This window comes from Canis lupus, chromosome 34, assembly GCF_048164855.1.
Source record: "Canis lupus baileyi chromosome 34, mCanLup2.hap1, whole genome shotgun sequence".
NCBI classification, from domain to species: domain Eukaryota; kingdom Metazoa; phylum Chordata; class Mammalia; order Carnivora; family Canidae; genus Canis; species Canis lupus.
The window spans coordinates 20,514,999-20,542,378 of record NC_132871.1 but is presented as its reverse complement, the minus strand read 5'-3'; the positions used below and the strand labels follow the sequence as shown (position 1 = coordinate 20,542,378).

General features: G+C 33.3%; 1 protein-coding gene and 1 long non-coding RNA gene across 3 annotated transcripts in view; one reads left to right on the top strand and one right to left on the bottom strand.

Annotated features, from left to right (window-relative positions):
* The window catches only part of LOC140624573 (sodium channel protein type 3 subunit alpha), a 104,105-nt gene that overhangs the window by 17,480 nt on the left and 59,245 nt on the right, over positions 1 to 27,380 (bottom strand). Inside the window, exons 13-19 of one of the 2 annotated variants that reach the window (XM_072811484.1) lie at positions 25,861 to 26,208; positions 24,692 to 24,824; positions 23,295 to 23,533; positions 15,791 to 15,964; positions 14,208 to 14,564; positions 12,279 to 12,749; positions 1,226 to 1,346 (exon numbers count right to left, since the gene is read on the bottom strand). In XM_072811484.1, coding sequence (XP_072667585.1) covers positions 1,226 to 1,346; positions 12,279 to 12,749; positions 14,208 to 14,564; positions 15,791 to 15,964; positions 23,295 to 23,533; positions 24,692 to 24,824; positions 25,861 to 26,208 — 1,843 coding nt within the window. The remainder of the gene's footprint in view (positions 1 to 1,225; positions 1,347 to 12,278; positions 12,750 to 14,207; positions 14,565 to 15,790; positions 15,965 to 23,294; positions 23,534 to 24,691; positions 24,825 to 25,860; positions 26,209 to 27,380) is intronic. The other variant, XM_072811483.1, reaches the window with a different exon arrangement.
* The window catches only part of LOC140624574 (uncharacterized), a 39,624-nt gene continuing 25,568 nt past the window's right edge, over positions 13,325 to 27,380 (top strand). Inside the window, exon 1 of the long non-coding RNA XR_012024049.1 lies at positions 13,325 to 14,472. This is a non-coding gene — a long non-coding RNA (uncharacterized lncRNA). The remainder of the gene's footprint in view (positions 14,473 to 27,380) is intronic.

Below are 27,380 nucleotides of genomic sequence, written 5' to 3'. Positions count from 1 at the left end.
TCCATGACTTACTTATTTTATAACTAGAAGTTTGTACCTGTGAATCCCTTTTATCTATTTTGCCCATCCCTCTATCTACCTTCTTTGCTTTCCCATCCACCTCCACCTTTTCTAGAAAATATATTTTAATCTTAGATAGGAAAAAATAAGCTTTGTTGTTTTCTCCCCATACCAGTCTCAGATCATCATTTATAGGGTAACTGGCTACTTCATGTCTTAGTTATCTTCAGCATCCTTCCTATACAATGAATCATTCTCAGACAAATATATTCAGGCAAACACTTAAAATTCAAGAAATTACTTTATCAAGAGTTGCATGAGTATAGTTTCCTCTTTAATACTAGGATCTCTCTTTGCCTCAAGGCCATTGATTGAAATAGGGTCCAAGAACACCTCTAGGTTTGGGGAAAAACTGCATGTTCAAATTGTTTATTAATTTTTTGACGTGATCCTGAATATTTCACTTCCTTCTTTTCATGTACAGAAAAGCCCCCATCTTCCTAGGTATCAGCCACTGTCAGTTTTCCCAAGGTAATTTATTTTCAGCCTCAGTGCTTTTCTTAGTTACACCTATGACTCATCTTGTTAGTCAGTATTGCTGTTCCTTTGTCTTCCCCCCTCCTAGTTTTCATATTATTTCTCATTTCCATCCATTCTTCTGCTCTAACTCTCTGAGCTACTAGTCATTGGATTAAATCCAATCACATCGAATCAGCAGATCTTTATTGATTTGTGTACAAGACACTACTGATCACAAGTCAGCCCTGTACTGACTGCCTGTCAAGGTTTTACAATACATCTGCATCCCTAAACAGCTATGATCACAGCACAAATTAACCACATTTGAAACTGTGAAGGATGGAGTGTAATTACTGCAACATCTATAAATCAAATCACAACATTGCCAATGAGGTCTGAAGGGACTGCAGTCAGTATCAATGAGATGACATTCTAGAATGCCATTTATCTCATGGGGTTAGCTTCTCCACATTCTGGAGGATAAAAACAACAAAAAACCACATCAGATCATCTTTAATTGTTCAGGCACAGTCACTGCTATAATATAATCTGGAAATATAGATAAATTAGCTTTTCAGAAGAAAAGATAAAAACAAAGAAAAACATGCCTTTACCATTTCTTTGAAATATGCCCTCAAGTGAGGTATTATCAGTTGCTGTAAGAAAAGCGGGGAGACTGCATTTTAATCATATTGAGCTTGTTTACCTTCAGTAAAACAAGCTTCCGGTTTAAGGTCTTCCTCAGGTTCAATTTCAGCCTGTTCACCTTCCCGGGGCGGAGCAACATCAACTGTGCTTCCTTCAGATGAGCTGGTTGCATTTAATTTCTAGAAACAAAACCCCATTGCAAATTGTGATTTTTCTCCCCTTTTATTCATTTAATTTGGAAAATTTTTGTCATAGTGTGAAAAATGATAGTGATCACATTTGACTCTATTAACATTGTTGATAGATTATGTACTAATAATTTAACAAAATTAAAGTCCTAATATTTAAAACAATGTGTAACTACTGACCTGATTCAGACAGAAAAAAGTATACAGCATTCAGTGTGAGTGATTTGGAAAGAATGGGTTATACTGATTAATTTATTTTATTATCTCTAATTGTATACGGATGCCATATGAAATAGTTTAATACATTAATACTCATGCCAAATCAAAAATAGTTTGATGAAAGTTTGGTGGGCTGACGTTCATTACTGATTATATTAATTAAAATGCATCAAATTAAAATGTCCACCTCTTATGATGGAATTTTGGGAGCAAAGAACATTACCAGTCACCTCTAACTACTGTCCATGTTTTCTGTAATTTTAGAAAGGAAGAGCAGCACATTAACATTAGTCACAGTCATTATATTTCAACTTTGAGCTATATTTTTCCTCTGGCTTACATAATCTTCTTTACTAGCAGAAAAATGATGGATCTCTCTCTCTCTCTCTTTCTGAACTGCTTAAATGAATTCAATACTTGACAAAGAATTCTAAATGAAATGGAAATTTCCTCATAAATGGCATTGGACAGAATCTATATAGACTTTTATTAGGAGCACATTCTGAATTCAACATGTTATCAGGCTGTGAATTTTTCCCTTCAATAAATCACTGTGACATGCCACATGGCTAGGAAGAGCCATTTTAATATTACAAGAATAAATAAATAAGTACTTTGAGATCACTTGGGAAGACATTATGGATTTGCAGTGTTTTATGAAATGGATGCAAAGACATGACACACAACAAAACCTAGCCAATGTAAAGCTTTTAGGATGAAAAAATAGCACATGGACATGATAATGGTTTCTTAACCCCCATTAACTTTAGTAGCTAAGTGGTAGGGGTCACTTTGTCCTAGCCTTCTGAACGAGTTAGTGTATTACGAAAAATCCCCAAATGACTCCCTAAACATTGGTCATATTGGAGAAAAATTGGCTCAAGATTCCTGATTTACTGAAATCATAATACAAATGTAGTCTAATATTTTATGATTTGAACTATTGAAAAGTACTATCCAGATATTTTCTGTGATGTTACTTTGAAGGTGAGGTTAATCATATCCAACTAAATATATTATGAAAATTAAATATATTATGAAAAAATAGTTTATATCAAAATATAATTCTATAATAAAATACCTCCTAGTCTGGAGCTAAAGAGAGAAGCTAGGCCATCATTTTTGGCCACTGGTTTTTAGGATCATTACAATACAGGAATTTGTACCATTAAATTCCTCCACTTTCTAGAGAGATGAGAAAGGCCAGGACATATTTTCTTTCCCCAGGATTTTTCTGCCTTTTATAGCCAGAATATCTTCATATTTTAAGAAAACCCCAGGAAAGCTACTGCTGGATAGAACTGAAACAGCTCCTGATATAATGAAGAAGATGGTTGAGCTTGGCAACTAACTCTTCCCTTGAACGCCATGACATTTGACAAGTGGGAGCAGTAATATCCACTGCATAAGTAAAACCAGTGAGAACCAAATTATTTTTAGGTTAGCTATAAAAGTTTCATGTTTCTTCTTCCTGTTCATCAAACCAAGTTGGATAATTTCTTCTGAGCCTAGTCATGGTCCACCTCCTCCATGAAGCCTTTCTTTCTTGCATGATTTCTCCATGCTAAATTTTATTGAATGTTATACTTGTTTTGTTTGATCAAATATTCTTATGATTATAGATAAATTATATATGTACAAAAATTATACATAGGTACAAATTACATATTTATGTACACGAACATATATACCAAAAATATACAGACACATATATATACCAAAAGACCCAAGCATAGAATAAACACCAAATAGTTGTATCAAATTTATGGAGAGACAATAAATGAATGATTGATTGCATTTTTGTATTACTCATATAGAAGGAATTATAGTGGTTAGATAATTTCATCTCTCTACTTTGTTATGTAACTCAATAATGGCCTTGACAGAAGTCTATTTAATTGTATTAGATAATACATTTTTAATGAATAGGAATTATTTAGTTAATAATACTTTAGCAATAAAAATACATGATATTTCCAAAATGTTTTTCTAAAATATTGGCAGACATTCAATAAGGGAATCTGAGGGAAGAAAGTAATCAGTATATGTGTATATACACACAAATATATGTATACTTTTCTATTCAAAAACTCTAGAAAACATATTACTCTCATTTTACCACTATTAGTATAATGTGAACTGTTCATTTTTTTGCATTATAATTGTCTGCCATATAATCTACAGGTGTAGATACAAATACTTAAACCCAAATGGCACAAATAATATGTAGCCACTAATCTCAATGACAACTGAGTCTGCTGTTTGCCAAGTACTGACCTCTGGATGTATTTTTGTTATTAGTACTGTCTTTATAAATGTGGTTAACATATTTGGATATAAATACTTTCAACTTTCTAAATAGCTATGGAGGTTACACATGTATATATTATAAAGACTGTAAAGTAGAGGGTCAGTAGTGAGTTAGTTTGCCTCTCAGTAGTGAGTTTGCCATGCCTCTACCTCTGCATGGTATTATGAGAAATAATGTGTTGAAGAAATGTGTGGGAAATATCAGAAAGAGAGACAGAACATAAAGACACCTAATTCTGGGAAACGAACTAGGGGTGGTGGAAGGGGAGGAGGGCGGGGGTGGGGGTGAATGGGTGACGGGCACTGAGGGGGGCACTTGACGGGATGAGCACTGGGTGTTATTCTGTATGTTGGTAAATTGAACACCAATAAAAAATAAACTTATTATTAAAAAAAAAGAAAAAAAAAGAGAAATCATGTGTTGTAAAACAGACACTTCCCATCCTCTGCCAAAACTCTGTGTATTCCGCTGTTTCAAATGAGCAGAACCCATTTTTTGTTTTTTTAAAAATGATGTGGCCAGGTATACTGTCAAATTGATTTATTTATATTTTTTATTAAAATTTTTTAATTTAATTTAATTAAAAATTAATTTAATTTAATTAAAAAATTTTAATTAAATTTAATTAATTTTTATTTATTTATTCATGAAAGACACACAGAGAGAGGCAGAGACACAGGCAGAGGGAGAAGTAGGCTCCCTATGGGGAGCCCCATGTGGGACTTGATCCCAGGACCTCAGATTATGACCTGAGCTGAAGGCAGACGCTCAACCACTGAGCCACTCGGATGCCCCAAGCAGAACCCATTTTATGTGGAGAATTGCTTCACTGTTATTCAGGAATTTTTCTGATTATAAGGATAACCCTTTAAAACTTATACTCTGGAAAACTTCTTAAGGAATATTCAGTCTTATAGACCCTCATGCACCAAAGCTTGAAAGATAGCAGGCTAGGATTCATTTCAGTAAGAAGTGTTTTGTGGGGGACTCCTTTCCCTATGGAGGTTGACAAAGTTAATTCTTATTAACTTTGAGAATCAGGCTTATTCCTGTTGTAAACTTCATAGGGCACATTTTTTTTTGTCACAGGAAAGTACATATATTTTATTCTATGATATTAGAGAAATCTTGTGTCAACTATGTAAAATTTCAAAAGTCACGAATTTACTTAGATTTTTATAAAATAAAGCTTAGAGTGTGTTCTTATTAAGCTACAACAATTTACCATTTATGATATACTGCTTGATATGCTTTAGTCACTGTATACATAAAGAATCTTTAAATAATTAATTTCTTCCCTAGAAACTACTTAAGCATTTAAAATTCTATTGTGTTGATATAATACCATTTATATAATCTAAACATTTTCTAATTTATTTCAGTACTTTGGCACTCATACTCTCGTAGAGTATAGTTTTGTTATACATTTTATCATAGCCACACCGAAATGACTTCCAAATTTATTAAAAGCATGTAACTGATTTAAAAGCAAGTGACTGATGATAAATACAAAGGATAACTTACTTTCTTTATATTGCCATAGCTGTGATACTACAATGGTATAAAAAAAAAAGCAAAGAAACCTGAAATGAAATTTTCCATATTAAGGAACTCAATACTATACTAAATAACTAAATTAATACTTGTTTAGAAGTAGTTAGAAAAACAGTTAGTTATATAGGCATAACTATAGAAAGCTTCCATATAAAACCATATAGTACAAGTTCAAACTTGTGTTCTTGTACTATTTTCTCCTTACCCCTCCGATATTTTATGGCACTTAAGGTTTGATTCTTCCATCCCTTGTAGAAAGTACTGAGTCTACAGAGGGATGATGGCTTATGCTCTACAAATGCACACTGGAAAGCAGGTTTTAAGATGCAACATTCTCCAGGCCTAATTCAGCCACAGAAAACATGCCTGGCTATAGCAGAAGCCTGGCGCAATACTGTGGAAGCCGCACACTGATCCAAGAACCATGTTCTCAAAGACATGGTCCCTGAATATGAAGTTTTCAAGAAGATTAACTGCAAATAACCATTCGTAAGAAATGACAAAATCAGTACCCAAAAAGGCCATGAGACCATTTTCCCCTCTAATAACATGAACTTATATAGAAATCCCCCTTATGATGAATATTGCTCTGGGTTTTAATCCAATTAAATAATGAAATTTAACTTTCAGAGATAGAAGAGAATGTTAGCAACTGGCCTACTTCCACTGAAATGCGCTTACATTTCATTTATTTTCAATCAGCTACCAAATGTTTGAGTCTCACAAACTGCTGTATGATTCAAGAGGCAAAAATAAAAGATTCAGCCATTACAGATTGCCTTTAAAATCTAGCCATTTCTCTCACAACTTCTGAGTTTTGTCTTACAAGTAGAAGAGGAAAATCTTTTGGTCACACATACTATCAGGGCCTTAGTCTGATCTTTTGGATATGCATATCCATATCTTGACTTATGATGTTTCAGTTAAAGAATAGGTAGGTAGACACACCAGGAGGCCATTAGGCTGCTTGTCCAGTCTTGTTTTTACAAGATTAAAACCAATAGCTCTCTTTTCTGGACGACTTATTGAATGTTTAAAAATACAAACCACTCATATGTGGTTTTGCCTCAACATATTTTAAATGTGCAACAGCCCTGGTGCTTCTTTAATTTTAAAATGACCTTGATAAGAACATGATAGAGGAATTATGTGGTAGTTAAAGAGTAAGGTAAAAGGGCATCAGGAAGCCAAAAGAAATAGCTGGTTTATCTTGAGAAGATACATAAAAATTTCTATCTAAACTAGCCTTAATTAGGTTTTATTTCAACAGAAGTACACTAAAGCACCACAACAGTTCTCTGAAGGTCAAGATGGGTTTAAAATGGTATTCACATACTCATCTGTGCCTCTGGAAGAGTTGCCTCACATTCAATTTCACACAAAGTGTTTGGAAGACACTGAGAGCAAGACAGAAAGCCCAGAGGTACTTCCATTGCTCTCCAGATTCTGAAAACAGAACACAGTGCCTTTTCCAAAAGGGCACATGCTTGGGATCTTAATCAAGTATCTATTTTCAGTTTCCATGAAGGCCTTGAAAAGGAGGGAATACTGTTATAAACATAATTTTCCAGTACCATTTAATTTTGTTCTGCTTGGGAAGAAAGAATAAGTCAGATTTTTTTCCCCCCACTGGCCAATGTTGGTTTATACCCCAAAGTTAAAAGTAATTGCTAAGTAAAAATTGCATAAATCAGGGACATATATTTTTTCTATGTTTCATTAATAATAATATTTCTGAATTTGTTGCATTCTCCAGCTAATTCTTAAGTTATCCCTAAGGAAAACGTGAATAGGTATGAATTAAACCTAGAGACAACCCAAACTCTGGTTAGATATTATTCTTCACCAAAAGTATTGAAATTGCCAATATTTGAGAGCTTTTTTCCATTTTTGTTTTATAATTTCCCTCCCAGAACCCCCATTCTGGCTGAGATTCCAGTAAGCATGGATATCAACAAGAGAAGGTTGAGTCAAGAGAATAAACTAAAGGCTTAGTTAATCCACAAACTTAACACTGATCTTGGGAGATGCCCTTTACTCCCCATAAAACTATAGTAATACTAAAAAGTAGGACATTTTCTATGTCTCTTTTTTACCTGATCAGTTTTAGGTAGAAAATTTAGGGAAGATTAATGTAGATTAGGGAAATTAAAAAAATGGGTACACTGGACCAGTTACTTAATGATCAAGATGTAATGAAGTATCCCATATCATGATGCTTTCCTTCTTTTGATTACTTTGCAATGAACACTTAGAGTTTTACAGACATATGACTTAAAAACTTTCTTAAACTACTTGGGAATCCAAGATATGTGGTGCCCAAATACATACAGACTATGGCCCTTCATATCCAAAAACTTATGATCACCTGTTTTTGTCTTTTATAGAGCCTTTCAAAAAAAACCACGAAAGCATACATTTCCATCTTGAGCAAATGAATTACAAATGTTGAAAATTATATTCATGAATCTGAATATAATGATCTGAAAATGGCACTATCAAAAAAGTCCCATGAGGCTCATTTTGGTCATACAGTTTACTTATAAGGGCTGAATCAGCAACAACAACGAGTTGTGGTCTTATTTTAATGAAATAAAAGCAGAGAAATAAAAAAAAATGCATGCTCTCTTAACTTCTTGACGATATTGAACTTTAAACATTCCTATCATATTTTAAAATAATTATAAATCCTATAGAGCATGCAATTATTGCTTTTTTAAATTTTTAAAGACTAAACTGGAAAACTCATCAGCAGAATCATATATGATGTGGGACTGCCCATCTCGCCTGACCATGCTATGATGTGTCACACAATTCAGCAGAGAGCGGCTGGGCACATCTAGCTCTTCCTTGCCATGGCAGGGGAAGGAACAGCTGAGTAGCATGCAGGCCAGTCAAAATTCACTTAGAAAGTGATTGTACATGTATAACTTGCTTGGGTAACCTGGGTAAAAGTGGTGGCACGAGTCTCTGGCTGGTTAAAAAACACCAGAGCTGCACTCTTGATGGCTCCAGCTTGATTTTACCCCTGTGAGAAGTAAGAACGGTAAGCGGTGAAGGTCACAGTATGATATTGCTAGATTGTGCTTTGGAATTCAACTTCAGATAGGATTCTAAAGAACATTTATTCTATATTCTCACTCAGGAAGACAACAAAACCTTTTTAAAAACTAAACTAAAAAATTCATAGTTCTATAAATATGCTAAGAAATCATGATTACATGAATTTTAAATATATAAAAACAATTCTACTTTATATTTTGTCACAAGATTTGTATAAATCCAAGTATTTCCAGTATAAATAAGAACACTATTTTGCAATCCATACCTTTAATTCTCTTACATTTTTTCATGCAGAGCTTTGTATTTGTTTTAATACCAGCCTGTTTATGTTAGCAATCCATATATTTGGATATATAAATACATATATTAAAAATATAATAACAGCAATTCATATCTTCATCTCTAACAACTTTTAGGGATCATTTTTCCCCAATTGCACTATAGCTAGATATACAGTATCCTGAAAATGAATGCAGAGAGTTAGATGACTAGAGTTTTCAAATACCATCTAAGTTAATATTAATTACTGCCTCTTAAAGCAGAATGTATTGCAAGGTTTTAAAATTTATTACTTTTTTAGTGAGTAATGTATCACTGTTGGTTTAGTTTGTATGATTTCTTAGTGTGTCAGCAAAAAGAAACGATATTCTGTATTTTCAAAGCATAACTCAGTGTTCTACTTACAGTCAAACTAAGAAGCATGAGCCAAAATGTCACTTTATGGATATGTTATTTTTCATTTGTGTGTGTATGTGTGTGTGCAATAGTTACTAAAAAAGAATAACCAGCCTATGTAAATAGGCATCTGAAACGTGACCTGTGTTCAGTGCCAGCAGTTTTCAGAAATTCCAGGTTAAAACTGAACTTTCCTGGAATTTATCTAAAACAACTGTATAATGTTAGAATATGCAGATTTTTTGCTTTTTATTTTTAAAAACATTGTACTTCTAATCTTTGTATAAACACGTATGAGAATTGCCTTGTTACTTTTCAGGGTGGGGTGGGGTTTGTTTTTTTTTTTTGTACTAATTTAAAAAATTACCCGTAAAAAATTTATTGTTGCATTTATTCCTACCATGTGAAATAATTTGAAATTTTATCCTTGTTTTATAAAGGATATAAATATTATCCTTTTATAAATTCTATCCTTGTTTTATAACTTACTTTTATATTTAGTTTGATAAAATTTCACACTAATATGTCTGTACATCTTTAAACAATTTCATTACACTCTATAATTGATTTCCATGTATCCAAAATTTAGATTGGAAGAGGATAGAATGGTTATAAAGAGTCACCCAAAAATGAATTTTTGTTTAGATGATAAAATATTTTCCAGACATAGTGTCTCCATGTACCAGATTTATGATTTCCTAGCCATTAAAAAGACATGACAGTGAGGTGGTATTTTTCTAAGCAGTCATTTGAAATATCTGTGGGCATTATAGAATTTTTGAAATATTCTAGAAGCCAACTTTTTGGTAGAAAATAATTAGGATATTAAATTTCCATAAGTCCAATGTGATAAAACCTATGATACTACTGTAACAAAAGTTTCTCTAACCTCTTTGATTTTTCTACCTCTTCTTGACCCCAGGCTAGTCTTGTTTCTAATCTTCCCTTATTACTTGGTAATAAGCTCCTCTATTGTTAAGGAATCTGATAATTAACAAATCTTTTTTAAATCCCTGATTTTTCACCCAGCCCTCACCCTAACACTGTTACTTCTAATTTAGTATATTCCAGTTGAATTCTTCCCTCTTCCCACTTAAACCTGGTAACCTTCCTAAAAAGACTCTTTCAGAGAGTGCAATTACTATTTTTTTTTCCAATTTCCTAGTCTCACTAGTTTGTCAAATTGCTAGGTCTCAGTGACCACACTTATTACTTTACCTCAGCCCAGAATTTCATCACCTGATTGCTATCAAATGATTGTCACCACATATCCTTCACTCGAAACCATCTTACTCATTGATACCAAATAAACTTTCCGAAAACATCACTTTCCTTTTGCCTTTCCCCTGCTTCAGAACAAATAGCTCTGTATTGATTATGCTAGCAATTCTAAATTTTTCTACTTCTAAGACTTTACAATCTGGAAATACCTTATTCACCCAAATTTTCTACTATCTTCTCAACCAGTAGGTTATTCATGCTGATTGTTTCACTGCTGCACCTTAATACCAAGCTCATTCTCAACTGTGGCTTTCCTTTGGTAGGATTTTGCTTTGGCTTTTTGATCATACTCAAATTTAGAGGCCTATTTCAATTTTATCTCTTCCATTTAGTAACTTGCTATGTTCTTGCTGTTCTCAATACCTATAATTTTTATATTCGGTCCTGAAGGATGAAACTTTTTAATAGATCTTTAATAATTTTGAGAATTAGTGTTGGCCTCCTTGAAGATGTTGAGATTCCCCAAAGGCAGTTGTATTATAGAGCTCTCTCCTTTAACTCTTCCTTAGTCTCAGTATCCAGCAAAGTGCTGAGTTTGAAAAAATGCTCAATAATTGCTCATTAATTAATTGATTTTTTTCTTAAAAAAATCTGTTAGGTGATGAAAAATAAAATTAGAATTGAGTTGTTATTTTATCAGAATAAACAATATGTAAATTAGAATTGAGCTCACTAAGCAGACTTTGAGTGGAATTCCAAGAATATTATACCCCATTTTGTATATGGTTTTACCTTTAAAAAATATTTTCAAATTTACTATTATAATATATCTCAGCAGTGCTGAAATGTCTAAAAGGAAGGATCGAGAGCTATGAGTTATGACATTGTCAACTACTTATTATATTACTTATACGAATTCTGTTGATACTCTTCTTAAAAAAGAGAAGTTTTCCAAATATGCTCAAAAAATCAGATGTCAATGATCTGTTTCCTGTGGTGCTAATATCCTACCCTCAAGCTAAAATCTGTCTTTTATAACTCTGTGCTAGACTTACTTCCCACTGGTATATTAGAAGTCCAAAAATAGGTAATAGTAAAAAAATTTAATTCTCTTCTCTGTGATATAGAATTGCAGAATTAATACCATTAAGCTGCTTTTATGGGATTCTGTGAATTCTGATCATACAGTAAGAACAGTTCCCTTTCTTCTTTGTTTTATTTTGAACAACTAGTAATATAAGAGCAGCTTTTCAACTTTTACTTCGTAACTGTAATCCTCAAGTGTAGCTTTTCTAAGTAGGTCTTAGCATTTTCAAGTTAATCTGGAACACTTGGACTTGCTTGTCCTTGACTGGGCAAAATAATCAATGCTACTTGCACTTTCCAAATATATGTAACACTTTCATAAATAAATATCACAGTAAAGCTTTTGAAGGTGAACAAAAACCACATAAAATTTTCACATTAAAAAAAATCATAGCAAAACTTAATCTAGAAAGTAAGATGACACTTTCACAACGATTGATAAAATATTATTCATTGATATGTCTAAAGAGTCTAAAGAGCATAATATAGTGTATAGAATAGAAAGCAGTAAATATGGCTTATTTTTTGGCAGGCCATATTTTTAGCCAGATATTCAAACAATCAAGAAGACGAATATGCAAATTATTCAGAATGATGATCTTCTTTGGAAAGTTGGAATTTCTATGGATGAATTGCCCAATAAAAAATATCTCATAATTTTCCAACACTGCCATATGTATATATTGCCTTTCAATTTACTTTTTAGTAATGCATATGAACACAGAAAAATACTGAATAACCATAATGCATGGTTATTATAGGAAATGCAACAAAAACTTTGAAAGCATTCTTACCTCTTTGCTTTCTTCTAGTTCTGACTCACTGCTAAACTCTTCAGTATTTAGGTTTTCAAAATCGGACTCTCCAACAGCAATTGGCACTGTTACAGTGAGGCTGGGGTTGTTTATGAATGACATGTAATCATTTTCATCGATTACGTATTTTTCAACACTGCTTCCAGTACCTACACCACTGGTGGTTCCGTTTCCATCTTTAAGATAATTAAGTTCTTTGCTTATTTCTATTCCAGTATTATTGGATATGCAGCTATCTATTTTGTTGCCTTCATGGATCTCTATAACTTTTGGTTTTCTAAAAAAGGTTTTTCTGAAACACTCCCGTATCTTATTTTTCACATAATCAATTCCCTTTTGCATCCTTCCTACTGCAATCTGGAGATTGTTCATTTCATTATCATCATCAGTAGCAGCAAGATTGTCTGAGCTAAATGAACTCAACAATAAGGCCAGAAAGAGGTTCAGAACCTAAAAGAATAAAAGAAAATTTGCTACATTAATACGAAGTATGCATGTTAGCATAGATCTTTGCTAAAGTTAATTTAACAAATGCTTCTTGAATGCTTACTGTATTTCAGACACGTGACTGAATCTTACACTATTTAAAGGACCTGACAGCTACTATCTGCTGTAGGGGCAATATGATAAAACAAGTGCCTTTTCCTTCGTACCAAGAAGGACAACAGGAAACCAGGACTTCTGAGACTTAAATTGTCTACTCAGAGTTGCCAGTGAAGAGACAAAAATCCCGTTTTGATGGTTTTGGCCAATGAGAAAAAAAAAACATCATTTTAGTCATTTTACTTCATGTTATCAGTTTGTCTGAGAATGTTTAGCTTCATGTATACAAATAAGGATTTTCTTTTTGAGAGCTTGGTGATATGTGTTAAAACAGTATACTTTTAATATAAATTCCTTTGTCCAGTGGCCACAAATTCAGAAAAGCAGAAATTTCCAAATGCAAATTATATAAGATTAACACATCTCCCATCAAAGCAAGAACTGTAGTTTGTTTCCTTATTTCTGCATCAGATTTTGTTCAGAATCTAGAGCTTCCTGATTTACTCTTCTGAAAAAAATTTCATGTCTACAGTTACCCCACAAATATTCTTTCAAGCAGTCTCACTTAAAAATGTACCTCTCAAAGCAAAGGTTAAGTATGATGGCATGAAGAACATTATGTACACACATAATTGAGAAATGTAAGCATTAAAACATGTTAATATACAAATTACGCTTTTACACTAAGAACTAAAAGTAAGTTTTTTAATTCTGCTCAGATTTAAGTGTGAATAACTTAAATGGCAACAATTTATTTTCTTTTAATAAAGCAAATTCAGGGAAGGATACATTTAGTCCCTTTCCAAGTTGAATAGTTAAATTACATAGCTACAATCTAATACTCTATTTCATTGAAATGTATCTTCAAAATTTGGTAAAATGCAACTTACTGCCTCTGAGTAGGCCGACAGTATGAGCTATGAATTTGTAAAGGGTAATTTGAAGATAGGGTAGACAGCCATATTTTTAGATTTACTGGAGGTCATTTCTTTATAAAAGTAATAATAGGATAAAAAATAATTCAGTCCATAATGGTAATAAAAGGATAAAAAATAAGTCTTCATGAAAAATTTTCTCTAAAAACAAACAAAAAAACCCTAATATTTTTGCTTCTAAACTTTCACAGATACACTTCAGTTAATCCCTACACCAACCATAAAATTTCAGCGTTGTTATTCAACTTTCATAGTTGGGGAACTTGAGGCTCAGAGAAGTTAAGTAACTTGCCCGAGCTCAGAGTGCTAGTCCTGGGATTTGAGTCTAGGTTGTTGGTGATAAAACCAGAGCTATCTATTGCATCAGGCCACCTTCCTAGCTACTCTCTGATCTTGTCCTTAATTATGAGCATTTATAATATATACATACCACCAGGTTTCCAATGACCATGACCAACATGAAAACAATAAGGCACATGGTTTGGCCAGCGACCTCCATACAGTCCCACATGGTTTCTATCCACTCTCCACACAGCACGCGGAACACAATCAGGAAGGAGTGGAAGAAGTCATTCATGTGCCAGCGTGGGAGTTGGCAGTCACTGGAGATCTTGCAGACACATTCTTTGTAGCTCTTACCAAAGAGCTGCATGCCGACCACGGCAAAAATGAAGACGATGATGGCCAACACCAAGGTGAGATTACCTAAAGCCCCCACAGAATTGCCAATGATCTTTATCAGCATATTCAGGGTGGGCCAAGATTTTGCCAACTTGAAAACTCGAAGCTGTAATTAAGTGAAAAGATATTCTCAGTAGTAATCACAATATAATTTTGGAAGTTAGTTAGACATTGTATTTTATTATTATACTATATTGTAGACCTACCTTTGAGGGATGTAAAATCTCAAACCATACTAAAATTCAAACCCAGAAAAAGTAGCTTATAATACTGGAATTATTAATCAAATCATTAAATGCAAAAATAAAAAATATAAAATATGTCAGGATAAATAGAAAATTTCTAATTCATCAACAGTTATATCCCTTTCTGGTTCATCAACAGATATATCCTTGAAAACAAATTAATATTTTGATTGGAGACATTTAAATTGGATTGATTTTAGCAAACTAATGTCACAGACTATAGAGTAAAAAGAAATACTAAAAGTATGAGTTATATATTTTAATGGATATTTATAAAATAAAACTAAATTGATAAAAAATAACTTACATAAAGTCTTCCTTTCAATGTGAAAAACTGCACATTTTACTTAATTTCCAATAAAATTATATATATTAAAAAAATTTTTTTTTATTTATGATAGTCACAGAGAGAGAGAGAGAGAGAGAGAGAGAGAGAGGGAGGGAGGCAGAGACATAGGCAGAGGGAGAAGCATGCTCCATGTACCGGGAGCCCGACATGGGATTCGATCCCGGGTCTTCAGGATCACGCCCTGGGCCAAAGGCAGGCGCTAAACCGCTGCGCCACCCAGGGATCCCAAAATTTTATATTTTTAAAATAAATTTTGCCGATTTTTAAAAAGTTTGTTATACCATTGTTTAAAATGCTAATGATATCAAATGTTTTCATACATGTTACTTTATTTTATTTTATTTTTTTATACATGTTCCTTTAAAGTAGTTCCTACTAATATAAGTTTAAGGTTGATAAAAAACTAAGATTAACTGAGGCCTCAAATTGTTATTTGCATTTCTTTACGGAGTTGAAGCAAAAAAAAAATTAAGTGAATTTAAAACATAATTTGAGGCACAGTTGCGTTTTTAAATGTGCCCATATAGCTAATCATTATGAAGTGGTTCAGCCATTTTTATCATTCTCAGAAAATAGTCACACTTTGTTTTAAAGAGAATGTTTATATATATTCCTTAGAGTATCATGTGTTGGTGTAGATTTAAAATATTATTAAAAATAAGTGTAAGATCACATTGATTTATTTTTAAAATAAATTTTATGCCAGTGATACAATATAAATGTAGTCTAAATTGATACCAGTCTGAATGATCTCAGTACAGACAATCCCTCCACATTTGCCAGGCCAAGCTCCATCAAACTAAGGCTGACAATAATTCCATCAAATATGTTCCAGCCTTCTTGGAAATAATAATATGGATCCATGGCAATGATCTTGAGAACCATTTCTGCTGTGAAGATCCCAGTGAAGACCTAAAGTAAAATAGAGATCACAGACACTGAAAAAACTTTTGACACTGTAAGAATCTGTAAAGAATATTAAATAGTCCTGAGTAAAAACATTTAAAATTTAAAATGGAGAAATGTAACAAACTGATATAAATTTAGCATTTTTTTCCAAGGGAGTATTTTAAGTGATACCCAAGAAAATGCTGATTTTAAAACATTTCCTCATTCACATTGTGATTCTGATACTGAATTGTAACTACAGAATCACTGCCCTTTTTGGTACACCAGACTTCTCGCATAATCACAATGAATTTTGTTTTTAGTATTATTACCTTAGGAACAAATCTATATATTAATTGAAGTTACTCTAAATTTATTTTAAATTTGGTAAAAACCATATTTTATTCTTGATTTTTGTGGGTTTTTAAAGGGACATCATCTTATTTCTGTAATTTTAAAAATGTTTCTGAAATAAGAGTGAGTTTCCCACAAGTGTTTTATAATAATATTCTCTGGATGCATGGCTCAGAATTAAGGTTAATGGATTAATAGAGCAGGGAACTGCAGATTTAATTGAAAGCAGCAGGTGAACTTTGTCAGTATGCATGCACGCATAATTAAAATTAATAAATTATTTGAGTGGTTGGATGAATGTCTGGTTGACAATAGAAACAACTGAAATGAACTCAAAATTTGTTTTTTAACTCAAAACCACAGGCCAAGGGACCCAATGAAGAGCTATGAAATTACTCTTGTAAAAAAATCTTAAAAAACAATAACCTTAAGAATAGGTAAAAGCTGCATTTTATAACTATAAAGCCAAGCTTACCATTTACAAGGTAAATCAGCCTTTACCCTGAAGGACTCTCAAAATATCGGCATCAAAATTATTTGAATTTCCTAAACATCAGTTAATTAAAAGAAATCAGTATCCACTCTTAAAAAAAAGTGCAGCTAACATAGGGACACCAGGGTGGTTCAGTTGGTTAAGCACTCAATTCTTGATTTCAGCTCAGGTCATGATCTTAGGGTCCTGGGAGAGGCAGTGGTCTGCCTCGGGCTGTACACTCAGCAGGGAAGCTGCTTGAGGATCTCTCTCCCTCAGCCCCTTCCCTTCCAGGTTGCTCCTGTGGGTGTGCTCTCTCTCTCTCTCTTTCTCTCTCTCTGTCTCTCAAATAAATAAATCTTAAAAAAAATGCAGCTAACATATTATTTTCCTAAACATAGAAAGACTTTAGGGGAAATAACCTATTCCAGAAAAAAACAGCTTAACTTCAGTTCTTCATTCACTCAAGTAGAAATAAAATGTTTTCCAAATAATTTTATTGCATGAAAATCTAGATATATAGTGGAATGCACACTGAAAATTATTTCTTTTTTATTTTATGGAATGACACCATAGGATTTTTTTCCCTGGTGAATTTAAAATAAATTCTGATTTAAAGAAATCTTATTTCTTATACAAAGTCTCAGAAGCAGCTGTTTGAATTAGCAGCCTGATCATAGAAATACATTAAACTGAGGTAGAAACTATCCAGGTAAACCATCTATAAATATTTCTTCCTACAGAAATATCATAGGATGATCTTTTCAGCTCTTCTGAAATGACTAGATCTCCTACGTTATAAAAACCTATACCTTAAATGTACATCCTTTCATCTAAAATGTAATCCCAACATAAAATTCCATTTTAGAAATAACATTTTAATTATAATTTGCAATTTAAAACTATATTTATTTATATCCTTAAGTGTTTTCCATTTAGATCTAAAATCATTGGTATTGTTTCTTGGCACATTTTAGTCTAAACTGCATTGACAGGGCAGCCCTGGTGGCACAGCGGTTTAGCACCGCCTGCAGCCCAGGGCATGATCCTGGAGACCCTGGATCGAGTCCCACCTCAGGCTCTCTGCATGGAGCCTGCTTCTCCCTCTGCCTCTCTCTCTGTGTCTCTATGAATAAATAAATAAGATCTTTAAAAAAAAAATAAACTGCATTGTCAGTATTTAAGAGTTTTTAAAAATTTCTTCTCATTCTAACAAAAATCAATCCAGCATACTGATTTAATATTAGCCTAAGTTTACATAATTTTTAAATTCCATCAAAAAATTCTAAAAACAGAAAGAATTGGCAACCTCTGGATATGTATCAGATTATGTAAATAATGCCCATGTATGGTTTATAAACAAACATTCAGTTGCCTTTGAATTTTCTATATCACAAAGAATTTTTAGGACTCAAGGCAATTAATAAAAAACGTTGAATGTTTATTGTTTGAACTTGGCCAAAATGTATCTTGTTTTATGTAGAAGCTTTTTATCTTTTGAAACTTTGGGTAAATGCTTTTGTAGCCACTCATTCATTCAGAAAAAAATTACTGCTGCACACCTAAATGGAAGACATTTTGCTGGTCTTTGAAAATATAGTAGTAATTAAGATATACAAACCTAGACTGCATAAACCTAGTTCATTTAGGCTGATAAATTTTCTGTGGACAGACTGCATAAACCTAGTTCATTTAGGCTGATAAATTTCTTATGAACAATGAATTTTAGGCTTTCTAAGCCAGCTTCTTTAGTGAGGAGTTAAGTTCAGTGAAAAGGTCCTAATCTATTGTATACATGATAAATACAGTAAATGCATAAGTGCTAAGGATGGAGATGAGAAATCACCCTGGAAGTCTGGACCAAGAGTAAAGAAATTTGGAGCATTTTGAGATGGTTTGGGGTGCACAACACTGAAGATGATAAAATGTTGGGGAATAAGGTCTCATTTCAGGAAAGGGAAGGTATTTACTATTGAGTATTTACTTAGGGAAGTTCTGTTGAGTATTTACTCATTGAGTAAATACTATTGAGTATTGAGTATTTACTTAGGGAAGTTCTGTTGCTGTACATTAAAAGGAGAAATGTTCATTCTAAAGGCTATTGGTCAGTTTGCTCTACAAAACCTCTATTTGTCCAGACTGATGTTCCATGTTTTCTTTTTGTAGTGAATTTGATGTAACTGGAGCTTATATTTGCTGTATTATTATTATTAGCTTTTTTTTAAAAAATGGCTTTAGTTTTATTACTCCCATGGCTTTTGGGTATTTAAATGCAAACATTTTAAAATGTTGTTGTTGTTGTTGATTGGGTGGGGAAGGTGAAATCAAAATATACTTAAAGAAAAATGATGAGAAATTATTTAGCATTTATGGTGTTCTTTTCTCTTATCTGTCATATGAGGCTATTCAATGAGGTAACTCATAAGGTCTGCGTCTAAAATTCTTGGATTTCTGTCAGCATTGTATTGTTTACCAAATTGTATTCAGAAATTGTATACACAATTTTTACACTAGAACCTCATTATAAATTGTTAGTTTGGAGACAAGATAGCTTTATACTGTACTAGGAAAGGAGTTAGATGGCCAGATAGCACTCTTTAATTGATACAAGATGCCTCCAGGTGAATTTTAGGATTCAGCTCCCAAGTGTTTTATCTTTTAATAAATGAGTTATTTTTTCTCCTTCAAAAAGTTATCATGTCCCTTTTCTGAGATTTTAAATTCATATCCTGTACCACACCATTTAATTGAAATAACTTTACTAATCATGTTTCTTTAGGTTTTTATTTGCAAATGACATGTATGATCCTTAGTACAGGTATCATGTTCTGAGTTCCCTTCAGGGTCTAGCAGGATAAAGGGATATCGTGGACTCTTAATCACTGGTTATAATGAGAGTTATAGTAAGAAAAGTAGTCAATGTAGGAGCTACAAACCTCTATCTGTATTCCCTGAAGAAAGACTTATAGGTTAGTTGGGAATGTTTGTATGATAAAGAGGTTGTGTAACCTATTACGATTGATGGATGATTTCTTGCTTATAAAGTCTCTAAGATGGGTGCATGGGTTTTATAATAGTCAAGACAAAAACAAAATAGAGCATCTTAGAGAAACCCAACAGATGTTTGAGGTCTCCTGATGCTCAAATTTGATCAATCAATCCAATTAGTAGAGAAGTGATGTAATTTTTATATGCTCCAGAAACAGGGTACAAATGGGGCACATTGATCTAAGTAAACCTGAAAGTTCCACAAATCTTTTACAGGACATTCCTTTGTTAACAATTCAAATAAAACCTAGATATCCTTATTTGTAAGGTATTATGTGAAAATTTGAGTAGTAACAACTACTCCATAGAAACTAAAGTTATTTAAATAAGCAAACTATAAATTCCACAAAATATGCAATGCAACCATCCATAGTGTATAATAGAGTCCAAAGTCAGCTAAGTACCCATGGTATAAGGAGTATATTCTCTCCCTCTCCACTCCTTCCTCCCTCTTCCTCTTTTTCTTTTTCTCTTTCTCTGTGTCTGTCTCTATAGATTTTTACATATTATTTACGTATAATTAAACATATATAATTTTTATACAGAAATACTTATTATAAGGGTTGTTATGGGTATAAAATATCTGAGAAACTATGAAATGCCTTAATGTATGATATTATTAATAATAACAGGAGCTTTCAGCTAATAGAAACAGTTTATTGTTCCATCTCTTACAGTTAGAAATAGTTAACTCAGGTCTGTTTTCTATCTTATACACTCTTTATCTTGCTGAGCCTTGTTTCCCTGATGCTAACCTCAGCTTATTAATGGTTTTACCACAATCTATCAGTCATCAGTCTTCCACCCTACTTCTGTACCTCCTTATCTCTGTTGCTACACATTAGGTTACAGAATTTTGGAACTGGAGAAAACATGAAAAATCATCTAGTTCAGTACATTCTACTCACTAGAAAACAGACCCAAAGATCTAAATTACTTTTTCAAGAGCACCACAGTTATTTAGCATGGACTGTTGGACTTGAACCCAGATTTGGTGCTTTTTTTCTAGTGCTTTTCCATTTGATCATCCTTATAATCCAACCTCTCTTATCCTGTGCTTCCAAACTCTAGTGCTTTAACTTTGGAATTCTATAAAACTTCAATTTCCTGTTTTGCTCTGGCAAATTTCCAAAATTTCTTCCTGATTGTTCAACTTCCCTAACTGTTCAGTATCTTGGGAAAAATACAAGAGCTAGAGCAGAACTGTTTTCCATCAGTATTTCAAAGAAAGGTAAATAGCATATATTAGAGGAAGGAAATTGTTTATTGAGCACATGCTAGATGCCAGGCTCAGTATTGTTTTCATCTTACCTCATTTGGCCTTCACAACAACTCTGGGAGATGAGTATCATTATATCCATTTCAAAATAGAAAACAAGGACTCAGATTTTTTATCAGACTTGTCCAGATGCTACATCATTAGTAAGTATTGGCAGTGAAGCCAAACCCAGTTCCACCCAACTCCAAAGCCTATATTCTTTCATGAAAACATTCTACTCTAAGCAGCCCGTTTGGGTAGAAAACAACCAGTTCATTATTTATTGAGCTACAAGCATGTAAACATTATAGGAGATACAAAGGAAAAATGGGACATAACCTTGAAGAATATGAAGAATTGAAATGAGGTCGGAACACTCTAGATGTGAATGTAGAGAACAGTGAAATATTTTCCCATATGTAAATATATAAACATGGGTGATGTTGGTGTGACTTGGCTGTTCTGATGGGCCAGTAGTGGCTGGTTAGGAAACAATGGACTATAGGAAGGTATAGAAAGGATGGGATCAGATGAGGAGTCTTGAAAATCAGATAAAGCTGTTGAACCCTAAGTACAGATAATAGATACTTTAGCAAAGAGCAAACATACTGAGTGCAGAGTCCTAAAAGTATTATTTTAATCATAGTTATAGGATTAAAAAGAGGTACCTTTAAAGAAGAAATAATGGGTCTTATCAACTTATATATAACAAATGCAGGAAAAGTAAGTAAAAATGGCTATCAGATTTCTATCTTTGAATTGGAAGGCTCTTTGAAGCTGGGAGGCTACTACTAGAGGTAACATAAGACTGGACTGAGATAGCACTTTCAGTCACATATTGTGTTCAAAGTTATCCTTGCACAACATTATGTAATAGTTGGAAATATAGGAGTAGGGCATAGCTTACGCCACAAGAGCAGATAATTCCAACAGTTGTTGAATAATAAAAACATTGAGTGGAAAACAGCCTTACTAGACATAAGTCCAGAAAAGAAGCAGACATGAGGTGATTGGAAAGATCAAGAACAATCGCTTAAAAAAAAAAAAAAACCAATTCACAGGTGCCAACGATGAAGAAAATCTCAAGAATCTGGTGGGTGCTACAAAGTCAAACCATGGAATAAAGCTGAGGTCACTTACTGGGTAGACATTTATGTAATTGTCTGCCCAGTATTTCCTTTTCAACTTCTGTTGGGAATTGCTTCTCCATCTTTGTGATTCCTCGAGTCTGTCATGTTTTCACATGGATCCACCCTCGGCCTCCGATTAAACCAGAGGTGAGCATCTAACCTAGGCTCTGCCAAACAAGAGTCCTATTGTGAGAGTCTTTGAACTAGAACTGAAAAAGGGATACAGCTTTTTTTCCAGTGCAGAGGTTACAAGATGTAAAACCAGAGAGGTATGGCTGAGAGGTTTCCTGACCCAGAGACAAAAGATGAAATGAACATTTGAGCAACATCCAAGCCCTTGGTTAAAGCATTTCCTGAAGCCCAACTACAAAGTTAGCCTTTATATGGTTTGGTAGTTCATTTTTTTCTTTTCATTCTAGGAGTCGTTTTTTTTTTTTTTTTTAATTTTCCTCTTACACTAGTTTGAGTCTATTTCTGTCTTGTGCCAAAAAGGAAGCTCTCGATTAATCCTTTTCTTACTTGTTTACCCATTTCAGTTTTCTCATATAAAGGAGGAAATGTACATGTCAGCATACACATATGCAGATGCCTGTTCAAGTGATTTGAACCAAAAGTATGGCTAAGTATGGCTAAATTACAAATGCATTTTCACCCACTGTTTTTTCTTTTGTGTGAATACTACTGAAACATTTTGTTAGGTAATTCAATTTAAACAACTATGTCCTCTTTTGTACAGAAATCAATCTTTGCATACAGAGTTGCTATATATTTCCTTCAATGGACATGATTTCTTCAGAGGCTGTGTATAGTAAAACTGCATTTTTGTGGAGCCAGAATTAGATACTTTGTGTTTTTTTTTTTTTTTGGACCTATATTTTAGCAAGAATGACAGTAAAAATTTTAATGAACTTACAGCTTACCAGACACTGTGGTCAATTAGCATGGACATTGGTCTGAGCAATCAGCATTCATACCAGTTGAATTTTAGATCTTACTGCTGAGATTCCCTACACAGCATGAATGGATTTTTTTTCTTTGGCCTATATCCTCCACCCCTGCCAAAGGAAATAAGTAAACTTTAAATGAACTTACCAAGTTTCCTACAGTCAATACACTACTGAATTGACCGGTCATTGGGTAGTGTTCCATGGCCATAAAGAGAGTATTTAAGACAATGCAAATAGTGATGGCAAGATCGACAAATGGATCCATAACAATTAAATTCACAAGATGCTTTACTTTTAACCATGCATCGCAGCAGTCCCAGATCAAAAATACATTGGCAAATCTGTACCAGCATGGTGGACATTTCTGTCTAGATTCTTCAAGTTCTGGGGGAACAATAAAGAGGAAGAGTAGTAAATAACAATAAAAATGAATTATTGTTACAACAGATTAAACATTATTTATAAAATCAGTGCTTCTACCTGGGTATCGAAGTTCATATTACTTAGCTTAACAAACTTGAGAAGGCAATCCTTTTAAATATCCTCACAAAATATTCATTAAAAATTTCATATAAACGTCTTTTGCCTTTAATTAAATACAGAAAACACCTTCAATTTAATACTTCAAATTAACTTTATTAGCTAATAGCTAGGTAATTATTGATTATATTGCTATATTATTTTTATCAAAGGAATTTTATTTTATTTTTTTAAAGATTTTATTTATTTGAGAAGGACAGAGAGAGGGAGAGAGCATGAGCAGAGAAGGGAGAAGCAGACTCCCTGCTGAGCTTAACCAACTGAGCCACCCAGGCACCCCAAAACAATTTTTAAATAAGCTTTACAGAAATATTAAATGTATCAAACACTATTTCGTTTGAAAGTGTCTTTTAAAAAACACTGTCTAAAGCTGTGATCCTTATTAATGTGTGCAACCAAGTCTCTCTTCTGATTGTTTCCACATCAGCATTAATTTTGCACACAATGAGATGTAGTATGTCCTTTTTAGTATAGATTCAAACCTATATCTACTTATGTTATGCAAATATACTCATATCTTTTAGAATTTTAGCCTAATATATTTAAGAGAGTTGCTAGTAATTTAATGGGTAAACCTGTCATAATTATTATGTGACCATTCAGATATCATATATACCAATAGGACAAGATATAAAATGTAACTCATATTTTCTAAAGAACACATGTTAAATACTTCTTAAATAAAAGACTTATGAAATTGCAAGACTAATGTAATGTAAGAAGGTATATTCTAATTATTTAAGGAGAATATAACGATAACTCACTGACATAATATGGAGTGGGGAAATATCACTTAGTTGACAGGATCAGGAGTTACAAAAAAGGGACAGTATTAGCTTTTGTAACCAGCATGTTAATAATGTATTTTATATATCATCTACTTAGGTTTGTTATGCAGTTATGATTTTGGGTAATTGACTTTGGTAATTCTATGAGGAGAAGAAATAGTTGCACAAAGCATATAATCATGTCAAGCTGACTATCTCATGGCTTGCTTCTTACCTTCCATTGTGTTAGTCAGGATGCTGGCTATGCTCATGGCTCTTTGCCTTCCAGAGGAATCCTCTAGCATCTCCATTGAAATCTGATAAGAACTTAGCCTTCTCTTTCTGACTTCCGTTTCAGTAGTGGTGCCCTGCAAACCAAATACTGATGGTTCAAACCACCCTTTCAATGAATAATACAGCACTACATAGCATTTCTTTGGAAAATCATGCTACATGCAATTTTTCCAGGTAATAATTTTCAAGTAATAATAAAATATTGAGTTTATTATTAAGTTCTAAACACTTTTTAAAAATTATCACGATGGTAGAGTTTAACAAGAATGTACCAGTTGGATGCAATTGTATAGGGCAATTTTGTTGCAGGAATGTTTTAATTAACCTTTTGGAATTTTCAGAGAAATTCCATAAGCATACTAAAGTCATACACTGTTTCATTTCATTCAAATGTGATTATTTCTAGCTTATCTCAATGATTAATAATTGGATCAGTCTTCTCCCCCCAAAATAATAGGATCATAGTGTTGCAAGGCTGAATTGTTTTCTCTGAAGCCATATTGATAGTATTGACATATATGGGCCAATTTTTTTCCATGCACAAACACAGATGTACAATGAAATGTGTGTGCTTTCCTGAGATTATTTATTTCCTTTGATTATTTCTACAAGTCATCCTATAAGAAATCAAAGCATTTTAGAGCCATTTAATACACATCAAAACATTTTAGCATCAAAACACTTTAGCATCCCTATAATATTGATATTTGTATGGAAACTGCCTATTATCATTAGGCAGGTCATTTGCCTATAGGTCATGATAATATTTCATTTCCAGAATATGAATAAATACTTACATAATTCTGTGTGAGATTACATTTGTAATAACAATTTGGTTGTCACAGTGCCCATTATTTTGTGTTGGTAGGTCTCTTGAATTTGTGGATATAGTTTCACTCAGACTGTAAGAACTCTAAAGCATTTGAAATCTAATGGTCCCATACAAATCAATTGGTTCTAAAGATTTATTGTTTTTCATTCAATAAATCATATTATTTTCAAGGCATTTCATTTTGGGGAAGCAGAATGGTATAATAGGCTAAACCGCCCAGGCTTTGATTATTTCAGTTGGTGTGTAATGTCAGTAATAGCTAACTTATCTATTATCACCTCTGGCGGAAGTTGTCCAGTAGGTGAGGTTAGAGCTGACGGTCCACCCACCAAGGAAACCACACCATTGCAATCCACAGTGCTGTGCATCTTCCCATTTGCTGGAAGCCCTGGCACCATCCTGGATGACATACTGGCCTGACTAACGTTACTGTTGCGTCGCTCTCCATGTCTGTGCGGCACAAACAGTGAGTCTCTCCTGCTCTCGCTGTCTTCAAATGTACTGTGCTCATCATCAGCAAAGTCATTTTCAGAACCGACATCCTTTGCTCGACCTCTGAAGCTGAAAATGCTTGTTTTGCTATTGCGTCGTGGGGAAAACAGGGAGCCACGGATACTTAACAGAGACTGAGGAGAGAGCAAGGAAGAAAGGAATGGGGCAAGGGTGGGGATACACAGTTACTTAACAAAAGTCTTAATATTGCAGAATCTATTTGCATTTGAATTAGAATAGTCTTGCTCTTAAACACAGGCTATCGAGTTTATGGAGAACACATACATTTTGATATTTTTATTAAGGACCACAATGCAAATTTAAGTATAAAGAGTTTTTTTCTGATTAAGAATCCTAATTTGCAGTTTGGTAAGTGCACAACCATTTCATTTGATCTTAACTCTAATACTATGAGGTGGGTTTTGTTATGGTAATGTCATAGGTATGGAACCTGATGCTGGAAAGGAGAAATACTTCATTTTGGAAGAAGTGGTGATTAAACAAATTGTAGATGACTTTTACTCTGAAATGCTATGATCTGAAGGGCATGCAATTTTGAAAGTAAGTTATGGCTCAAGAGCGATTGTTGGCTCAAATTTAAAATATCTGGACCAAATATGTTACTTTTAGATAATGATTTAAAAACAGAACTATTATCTCTCTGTTCTCTTCTTTCGAATATTAAAAGGAAATGAGTTTACTCTGTTTCTGGATCTGGGAATAAAAGTCACAAAACTTACCTATGACGCTGTCTTCCAAATTTGCTATTAGTTTCCCAAATAGGTACTAGTGATTCCCCTTAAGAGAATATATGTCATAATAAACACAACAGAATTCCTAAGCTGCCATCTAAATTTCTATTATTACTTAAATTAAACATTAGCTTAAAAAAAAGCAAGGCATATATACACGACTTTACCAAATGTAGAAGATATCCTTCTGATCTCACTTTCATTTTATTGAAAGGAATTAGATGATTCAAAACATTTTAATTAAGGATGTTTACAAATAAACTGAGTAAATGGTTTCTGGTAGTAGAAAATGAAGATTTAACATGAAATCCATTCTTTCATCTTTTGAATAAATTTTAAACTAGCAGCACCAAATATCTTTATTCTAGCCTTGGTGATAGTTTTCAAAAACATCTCTATTCAGTCTGCAGAATCTTTGTTTACTCTCCTCATCATTAACAGTGACATTCCCCATTGCTCCCCCTGCTTGGACTTTCGTGACCTCTGTTACCTATCTTCATAGCCAGGGTTTTTTATATATATATGTATATATATATATATATGTATAAGTGTAC